Here is a 9823-nt window from a genome sequence, read left to right on the forward strand (position 1 = left end):
GGTATTATAGGTCAGCCAGGAACTGCGTTATTTTTTTTTTCTCGAGATTCGCACCAAACACAATGTGTGCAACATATGCAAAAATGTATTCATTTAATGTTGTAAATTTGTGATAAAAATCTACTTCACTTTTGCTGCCGTACCATACATGAACTGCTGGGGTAGTGTTGTTTCACCATTTCCATACTGACGAAAAATTGAGGAACAAAAGAAGAACCTAAAGTCTGAAAGGTTTGAGACCATTTCGCTGAAAACTACACACTTGCGTCAGAATTAACTTTGTACAGTCACTGTTTTATCGCACTTAAAATATTTGTATATTACATTTTTTTAATAAATTTGGGAAAACTGTGATGCTTCCCCCAAGCAAACTCTGCCTATGGTTTACACCAAATACTGTTAAAACCTGCTATGAGTCCCGATAAAACACAAAAACAACAAACATTGTAGAATCACCTCTCTGAACTTTAATTATCTTACCTTTTTTTGTTTTTTTTTTTTTGAAAAAAAGAGGAAACCTCAAACATTTTCCCAAAACTCCATCCAGGCCTTTACAGTAGGAGAACGGTTCAGCCTCCTTGTTTAGTCTTCTCATTTAGTCACTGAAGTAATCACAGCCAGGGTGGTTCTCCTTTATACTTTTTTTGGCTTAATAATTGACATTTGTTTGTCCAACATCATCGACACTGAAAGGTGCCTGTAGGATTGAGTCCGATGTCTCGGCTCCTTCTGAACCGTAGGAGGCGGCTTAAAAACAGAAGCAGTAAAAGTGTGTGTAAGGCAAACGACCAGAGAACATAAAATACAGAAAAGTTCTGTCCTGCGTTTGAGGCCGTGTACGAAAAAGGGAGAAACGCTCCTCTCCTTAACTATCCGTGGCCCCCACAGAGCTCCATTTGGCCCCTGATGAATGCAAACACTCGTCTTTCAGTAAATTAATACATGTTCTTAGTGGCGCGACGGGCACCTCACGAGGTGTTGGTGATAGGTTTGTATTTTTTGAGGCGGGTCCACTGTCCCGTGGAGTAGTTCATTTCAAAGACCGTGTCCACCAGCATGGTGGTGCTGCCGGTGCCGTCGGCTTTGGGGAGAACCTCTGTGTGCTCGCTCAGTTTGATCTGGATGATGTCGCCCTGTTCCGGACACGGGTTCTCTGGAGGAGGAAGCACAGCCATCAGAAGTAAACATAATAATAAAAAAAAAAAAGAAATCAAATTCAACTTTTTTATGCAAGTGAGCAGAATCTATTCAATTTCAGAATAGATTTGAAATGTAAATTTTTGAAAATTCTAAATTTAATCTTGTGTCTTGTGATAGGTGAATTAAACAGAACCATAATTCTGCAAACAAATATTACTATTATTTGTTTGAAATTACAAATATTTTAACACTTAAAACAAAACAAAACTGTTCCTCTGAAATAAATACTTAATCTGGTCAAGAGGCTTTTATTTAAAAAAACAAAACAAAAAAAAAACCAAATAATTCAGCTTAACGCAAGTGAGTAGTATACATTCAGTTTAAGAATAGATTTAAACCGAGTATTTACATATTTTATTACATTTTTGAAGAAAAAAATATGCTAAATGTTATTGCAATCTTCGATATATTAAATATGTATTTTTAATCTGTACTGCTTAAGTTGATGCAAAATGTCTTTAAATGAAAGAAAAAAATATGGGTAAATTAGAAAAACTGCTTAAAACAATAGAACAATGAATATGCATGTTACTACAGTTGTAAACAAATAATTCAAATTAATATTTAGATTTTATTTTTAAAGGTGTTAATGTGTAAATTTTAAGTACATTACTTGTATGAAATTACAAATATTTTAACACTTAAAATGTACACTTTAACACCTTTTTTTTCTTTTAAAAAAACAACAAATTTGGAATCAATAAAACAATAAAACTGTTCCTCCCAAATAAATACTTAATCTGGTCAAGAGGCTTTTATTGTGAAGGAACTGATAAAGATGCCGCTTTCCAGCATCCCAATAAACTAACATGTTTTGAGTTGATTGTCAGTGCTTTTTAGTGACAGGTGTTGTACATTAAATTTGTAACCACAGTTCAGAGACATCTGGACCTCACTCACCTCTGGATCCTGCCATGAAGCCCAAGATGAGAGCCTTCTCTGGTCTGGTCACCTTGTTGGCAGTCTTGAACATCTCCTGCGCAGCGTACATCTGGTCTCTCTGTGAATCAGAGCAGCAGGAGAGAGGTGGTGTTAACGAGCTGCGTTACATCAGCAGATGGATCAGCTGCGTTGGTCTGTCTTACCGTCAGTGACAGGTTCTTCTTGGGTTGGGGCTGCGGCGGTGGCGGCGCCGGGGCAGGCGTCGGGGTTTGTGGCGTGGTGGGGGGCTGGGCGGGGGTCTCAGATTGAACGGCGGTAGTGGCTGCCGGCGGTCCATTGTTGGCGGGCGTAGAGGCCGGCGTGCTGGGTGAGGTGGGCGTGGCAGAATTGTTGGCGTTGGTGGTGCCGGCGTTGTACATGGGCGTCCTCTGCTTGTACTGACCCGGTAAGGCGGCGCTCGCTCCTGCGCTGGCCGTGGCCGACTCCTCCGGTTGGCGAGCAGCTTGCAGCGTGTCCCGACCTGAACCGCCGGCGTTGGCTGGAGAGGAGGAAGACGGAATAAGAAAATATGCATTGAGCTTTTTTTTAAGGGTCTTTGAATACACTGTTCGGAGCTACTTCACTGACCTGGCTGAGCCTCAGAGCTGGGAATGTAGGAGGAGGAGGGAACCATGCTGGGCGTGGCTGGTAAGTAGCTCGTGGATGGCAGAGGGTTCTCGTTAAGCGCCCCGAGTTTCTAGTAGTCAGACGCACAGCAGAATCACGCATTTAAACATTCCGACGTGGACACAGAAACAAACGAAACTTCGCAAACGTGGCGTGACGGTGGGAGCACCTGTGCCGAGACGAGGCCGGCGGCATAGTCTGGCGTAGTGTTCTCCACCACGGCTTCTTCTTTGGCTGCTTTCTCCCCGGGTTCTGTTTCTACAAGTCAAAGACAGGGAAAGAAACATGGTCAATGTGCTCCAACCCGACATCTACCAACTGAAGATATTCATTAATAAAACAAAATACAAACCCATCAAGATTTTAAGGCAACACTTCATAAATACCGTATTTTTCGGACTATAAGGCGCACTTAAAATCCTTTAATTTTCTCAAAAATCGACAGTGCGCCTTATGTATGAAATTGATATGTCAAAATGTTTTAGTACAACTTTGGTAAACTACGAAGCTGCACCACTTGATGGATTTTTGGCACTTCAGGGCTACCGTAGTCAGACGCCTCGTGGAGTGATATGTACCAGTACTGTGCTTCAACATACTGAACTGAAAGTGAGTGTAATGTTCTATATTTTATGTGTTAAACCTGAACAATGTTGAGAATTATTGTTAATGAGTTGAATAAAGTTTGACTTATCTATTTTGTTTCGCTTAATGAGCCTTAAAGGGGACATATCATGGTTTTAAATCCTTCATTTTTACATATAAATCATACAGTTGTGGTCTATATAAAGCGGAACTGCAATGCTTGGGTCTGAATTCCTCATTATTATAGCTCCACCCCTTTTCTACCCCTTTTCTGATGTGCTTCTGAGACCAACTCGTTTTGGTGCGGTCTCTTTAAATGCAAATGAGACACTCCATACCCCGCCCCCTCTTCAGGTGACACACGGTTCAACTCCACCCTGCTCGGCCATTTTTGTAGTTTGATAGAAGAGATACGGCTATGTAGCGGCGCATAAACTTTTTATTCAGAGGTTATTTACAAAATGTCAACAACAGAAGACTTGTCCATCCAGCTTTACATGTTTGAGCCAGAGTCTTACCCGGCGGAGCGAGATGAAAATGAAGATGATGAACCTGCAGAACCCTAACAAGTGAGCTAACACAAGCACCGAGCTAACGCTAGCGCCAAGCTAACGTCACGAAATGCATTTTAATAGTCTTTTCAAAGACAAAAACGGCAAAATGAAATGACTAATGAAAACTTTAGACTTAATTAACTAAATTAAATCACGTAGGCCATATCATCAAAGATCTAAAATGAGCACACAGCGATAACATATGAAGAAGGTGCAACTGCTAATGCTAACAAAACAATGACAGGGACGTTTTATCATCACACTTTTTAGCGTTATTTACAGCTTACCGAAGAGCTCTGTTCGTCGTCTCCAAAGATAGAAGGAATTGAACCCTCAATCAGACAAAGTCTTTCAGTAAATCCTTCTTTATACTGGTGGAGGTTGCTGAAGCAGTCATCCTTAAAGTGCTTCATGCACACAAAGATGACCTTACCCACAGATGTGGGTACATTTCCGTGAAAAATAAAACTCAACCAGGCACTTTGAAAAGGTTCTGATGCTGGGAGAGGGTGTAATGAAGCGTGTGGGTTACTACATCCAACAACCAAACATTTTGACTTATCCTCTCGTAACTTCGGCATCCTTGAGCTTGGACTACAAAATAAAAGCGAGAAATAAAAATGGCGGATTGCTCAAAGTGTGTGACCTGGAGTTGATGTACTAATTTGGCATTTCCGCTGCAAATACTGTGATGTAATAGTTCAAAAAACGTAATAGAGAATAGAAAAATCGAAACAGATTGAAAAATATGAGCAAAACAGAATATAAAGATATCTACGGAGCACCTGATGAGACTAATTTGATTTTTTCTGTACTTCTAAACACTCTAAATATACAACAAAATGCATTTCAGGGCTAAAAAAGTGGATTTAGCATGATACGTCCCCTTTAATAATAATAATAATAACAAACTGGTGCGCCTTATAGTCCTGTGCGGCTTATGCATGAAAATAGACCCGGTCAGACCCATTCATTGATAGTGCGCCTTATAATCCGGTATGCTTTTATGTAGCGACCATTACTTCAAACCATCACCTATTTATTAGGGCTGTAAAGACACACTCAAACAACGATTTAATTCATTATTTTTGAAAAAGAAAAGCTCAAATCGAGTAATGATGCACTTAAATCCTTTTATTTGAATACATAAAGATTATATTATGGAGAAAAAAACAGAATAGTCAAAATACAGATTCTTATTCTTTTATATAAAATATCAATTTTTTTTAAACTAATATTTTCTTCTTATAAACTGTTTGAACTCATAAACCAAAATGAACTGCATATTTCTTAATTTATCACCATGCAAAATTGAACAAAAATTTAATTTTAAAAAAAACAAAATAAAAATATGAGTTTTCAAATAATAAATACAGTGAGCTTTTTTTTCTTAAAGTGCAGCTTATGCTCCCGTGATGTCAAAACAAGCAGCACAAACAGTCACAGCTCCCCCTATTGTTTAGGCAGAGTATTGAAGAACATACTGTGCTGTATTGATTTCAATCCTCTTATTTGCATCAATTTTTAGCTGATTTAAAATATATTCTTACTTATCTACTATTTATGCAAATAGTTTTCAAATCAGTGCCTGAATCAAGATAGCATTTATCTCATATCTATTAACAAAAACCTAAAATGTTTACGTTTTTTTTAAAGAATCAATTGCCTGTAGCTTTCTTACTTTTAAGCATAGGAAAGATTACTCAACAGTAGTCATCTAAAGCTCTATGATTAAAAAGCAAACTGTGATTGTAGATCTTTGCATTCCAAACACTTACCCGGATTCTTTCGTTTCCTCTTAGCCTCTCGTCCAGCTCCGAACATGTCCAGCTCAGAAATGTCCAAAAGCTTCAAAAACAAAAACCAACTTTTTTTTGGGTCGTGACCACATTTTTATATTACATTACTGGCAACCCCATAAACATTTTTCTCTAGAATTAGTTATTGATCCTGTTTGTTTTACAGTATTAGTGCACAAAGTGACAAGATGCACCGGCTCAGATATTTTTTCATTGCATTTTATTGGAAGTAGATTTATATTTGAGAAAGTGAAAGTATTGAATACTTATATTTGAGGTTGTGTATGGTAAAAACTAATAATATTAATAAAAAAAAAACCATCATTTTAATCATTATGTTTTTATCAAATACTAGGCGACCCCAAGGTTAAAAAACACTGCATTAATGGATACTAAAATGACAGGAAACACTTTACTTACTTTGACTCCTCTCTCCTTGCGCAGCGGCGTCCGCGGTGGGGCAATGGGAGTACGGTTACTGGGTGGGCTGAACATACTGGGAGCTGTGGGGCTTCGAAATGGAGCCTTTGGAATCCCTTTGAGAGGAGCTGGGAATAGACGCGGACAAAGGGTTTTTAGACCTGCAGCAGAAAACTAAAATCTGACGTGTGTCTGAAACTCACTGGTTGTGTCGATCTTTTTCACCAAACCTCTTCCTTTAGCGTGATAAGGCACCCCCGCCGTCTTTTTCAGCTGTTGGGCCGTCTCCGTTGCTAAAAGACACATGGATATTAGGAAAAAAAAGACAAATCCAGCCCAAAAATGTAGAAAATACAGAATAATCTTCACTAATGTGTAGATATAAATATGTAGCTCACATTTCTGAAGCAGTTCTGCTCGCAGTGTCGCACTCTTCGGCTTCCTTTTCAGCTGGAAGTGTTTGACAGGGGGCGTCAGGGGGCCGACCAGCGTCGTCAACGCGTTCTTATTCAGGTACTGACACTCCAGGGGAAGCATGGCGGATGCTTCACACTCGCTCACTGAGGAAGAGGAGGAGGAAAGGAGATCAACAACAATACCAAACCTAACCCTAACCCACAGATTTGGGGTGCATTCACACCGACAAACCCTAGAACGTTCTTGCTCAGCCAGTCCGCCTTGTTTGGGCGGCTTGAACATGCATAACGAAGTCTAGAGCAAACGGGCAAATTCTAGAGTGTTTATAATCTAAACCTCGAGCATTTATTTTAGTCGGTCTCGGAACATTTCTAATCTAAACCTAAAGCGTTTGTTTTTGTTGGTCTTAGAGCGTTTCTAATCTAAACCTAAAGCGTTTGTTTTTGTTGGTCTCAGAGCGTTTCTAATCTAAACCTAAAGCATTTGTTTTTGTTGGTCTCAGAGTGTTTCCAATCTAAACCTGGAGCGATTGCTTAATTTGGTCTGAGCGTTTCCAATCTAAACTTAGAGCGATTGTTTTTGTCGGTCCCAGAGCGTTTTCATTCTAAACCTAGAGGGATTGTTTTTGTCGGTCCCAGAGCATTTCCAGTCAAAGCCTAAAGTGATCATGAGTAACGCGAACACAACCGCTCTGGAAGCGGATCAAACACGGGAAGTATCAGCGATGACGAAGAGCGCACCGGATTGTGGGTCGACAGGATAGCACAAAACAGGGCTTTAGAACCACCAAAAGCACGACAATTTGTTAGCTAGGAGTCTGCACCAGAGACTGTTTGGATCAGATCAGAAGTTGCGCTCTGAATGCAAACCGAGCCAAACCAGGGTGATAAAATTCTCAGCTGTCCTCCACTCATTCAGGCCGAGTCCGGGACTAAATCGGTGTGAAAGCACACTTAATAGGAAATTCAACGACCACCGCAGTACCTTTCTCCCTCAGCTCTCCCAGAATGTCCTGCACGTTGGGATTCTGCTCCTCCAAGTCCAGATTCAGCGAGCCGGTCTCTGGGAAGGACTTGAGGATGTCGGCCACCATTAGCACCCACGGCTCAGAGTCCACCGTAGCCAGCTGGATGATCTCCGACAGGGCCTCTTTCATCTGGCATCACAAACAGTATGCGTTAAACAGTGTGCACTAGAAGCATCGGTAACGTTACTTGGGATTGGCAAGTACACTTGGGAAAAGTGGTATCACTGATAATCATACAACAGATCAATGCATAAGATGGGCGTTAGTTGAAATAATCCCCTTGAATAATGTACATTAAACATTCTCAGTAAGGTTTGTTTCGTGACATTTTTGTTGAGAATTTTAAGCTTTAGAATCACCAAGAGTTGATTCTGTACAGCATTACTGCAGATTTTACAAAATATCATTTTGAAATTTATTTGCTATAAAATAATAAAAAAATTGCTTCATGAAAGGCTGCACTAAATAAAATTGTGAAAAAAACAAAGAAAAAATATTTGTAAAAATAAGTTTTAGGACCTTAAATTTCAGGAATTAATTTGATATTTCAAAGATATGTTGGAACCTTGAAAAGCAGACATTTTCCTGTCCAATAAGTGTAACCACGGAGGTGAAAACTTCTGTTTGTAAGAGTCTAACATTACACATTATTTTAATTTACTTAGTCCAGCAGGTTGAACAGATATGGCATCAAGTGAAACTTGGCGTGGCCAGGTGTTTTTTGATGGATGTAGTATTTATTTTGTGAGTTCTTGAATAAGCGAGCGATTGTTGTTGACAACATTTTCACTATTTTGCATTACAGAAAACAGTCTTTTGTATTTGGGTTTTATTTAAAATACCAGCACTGTTATTTAATATTTGTTCTATTTTGCACCATTGAGTCCAGAGTTCAATTTGAGTTTTGTTATTTTTCTAAATTATTTTCGCTTTTAGACTATATAACCCATTCAGAAACCATTCCAAATAGAATTTTTTACACTTTTCAATATCGCAATATATACCATAACCCCACACACGAGCCCATCCCACCTCAGTGTTTGCATGCAGGCACAATTATTACAACAGAAACACCAATATACCCATTGTTCACTCAAAACATTGTATCCGAAGAGAAATGACAAAAAATACCATGCATGCAATAATCACTCCAGCTCATAACGCTCATTAACCGGTGTGTCGCAGATGCTGGGGACCCAACTAAATGGTGACAGACTTCCGACTCAAAAAGGCGGTTCAACACAATAAATTATGAAGAAGAAAATACATTAAAGAACACAAATGCCGCTTTAAACGTAATCAGTTCTCTCTCATAATTAATCGGTTTGTTTAGTCAGTTTAGTTCTAAACTATTATAGATATTTATATATTTGTATTACGGATGGATGTAGCAAAAAAAAAAAAAAAAAAAACCTCAAATCAATTTCTATTATGGCGGAATTTGTGGAATAATTTTCTGTTGATTTTAAATATACACATTATAAAAACACCACTAGCAGCTAAAAAGTCGTAAATTAATTTACTTGATTGACTCGGAGCAATGCAATATCTACAAATCCATCTTAGCAACAACCGTCTAAACATTCGAGTCTCCCACTAGTTAACTACGTAATAAGTCACTCCAAAACACCACAAACCAAACTAGTTTCACAAAACATAACTTACCAGTGAGCAGCTCAAATAATCACATTGTTGAAATCATTGCTTTTATCAGCCGCTCGGTTTGTTTAGTGACTGTTGTGAGTTAAGTGATGCTAACACGGAGCTAGCGCTGTGAGCTCACCTCGTCAACGGTCCTCCGCGGGAGGTGCAGCATCCCGAGCAGCAGTTTGAGCTTGACCGGCGGAGACAAGCTCGAAAAACACAGCCGAATGTTGTCGATCACCGACACGGTGAGCAGCGAGGCGATACTCGGAGGCGTCCACAGCTCGTCCGTGGATCCCAACTTGTTATGAAGCCACAGGCCGGTGTCGCTGTCCTTCATCGACGCCATCTTGGAAAAAGAAGTGTTTTGTGTTCGGGCATTTTAACGGGCTACCTAAGAAAACAGCTGCTCGGACCCGCCCACAAAAGAGCGGGGGACGTTTGTTGCCGTCAAACATAAAAAAAAAAAAAAAAATCTCGTAGATACATTTGTAACAAAACTAGATTAAAACATTAGATTCGTTTAGATCGATGTAAATAAACCTACATACTCAAAACCGGAACAGTAATGTATCCAAGAAACTATTTGCATATGCTTTCATTTTTAATGAAAAAAGGTCAAAAATTAC

The 9823-nt window shown here is 39.4% G+C and overlaps 1 protein-coding gene across 2 annotated transcripts; it reads right to left on the bottom strand.

Annotated features, from left to right (window-relative positions):
- Positions 1 to 444: 444 nt before the first annotated feature.
- LOC114480883 (negative elongation factor A-like) lies at positions 445 to 9605 on the bottom strand. Of its 2 annotated transcripts, none has more exons than XM_028475320.1 (11): positions 9334 to 9605; positions 7508 to 7679; positions 6505 to 6666; positions 6310 to 6399; positions 6107 to 6234; positions 5666 to 5735; positions 2918 to 3006; positions 2710 to 2818; positions 2286 to 2620; positions 2101 to 2200; positions 445 to 1153 (listed from the first exon to the last, which is right to left on the bottom strand). In XM_028475320.1, exons 1-11 carry the CDS (start codon positions 9541 to 9543, stop codon positions 969 to 971), a joined length of 1650 nt encoding a protein of 549 aa, XP_028331121.1. In that variant the 5' UTR covers positions 9544 to 9605; the 3' UTR covers positions 445 to 968. The 2 variants fall into 2 exon arrangements, with proteins under 2 accessions (XP_028331121.1, XP_028331122.1); XM_028475321.1 differs by having other exon boundaries at positions 9216 to 9347.
- Positions 9606 to 9823: the final 218 nt, after the last annotated feature.

This window comes from Gouania willdenowi, chromosome 18, assembly GCF_900634775.1.
Source record: "Gouania willdenowi chromosome 18, fGouWil2.1, whole genome shotgun sequence".
Classification (NCBI taxonomy): Eukaryota; Metazoa; Chordata; class Actinopteri; order Blenniiformes; family Gobiesocidae; genus Gouania; species Gouania willdenowi.

Bases quoted from the DNA above. Each gene is read 5' to 3' on its own strand.
- LOC114480883 (XM_028475320.1), bottom strand. From the start codon at position 9,543: ATGGCGTCGATGAAGGACAGCGACACCGGCCTGTGGCTTCATAACAAG. The intron at 2,819-2,917 runs GTGCTCCCACCG...TCTGACTACTAG, and splicing joins CCGGCCTCGTCTCGGCACAG to AAACTCGGGGCGCTTAACGA. The intron at 2,201-2,285 runs GTAAGACAGACC...TCTGATTCACAG, and splicing joins AGAAGAACCTGTCACTGACG to AGAGACCAGATGTACGCTGC.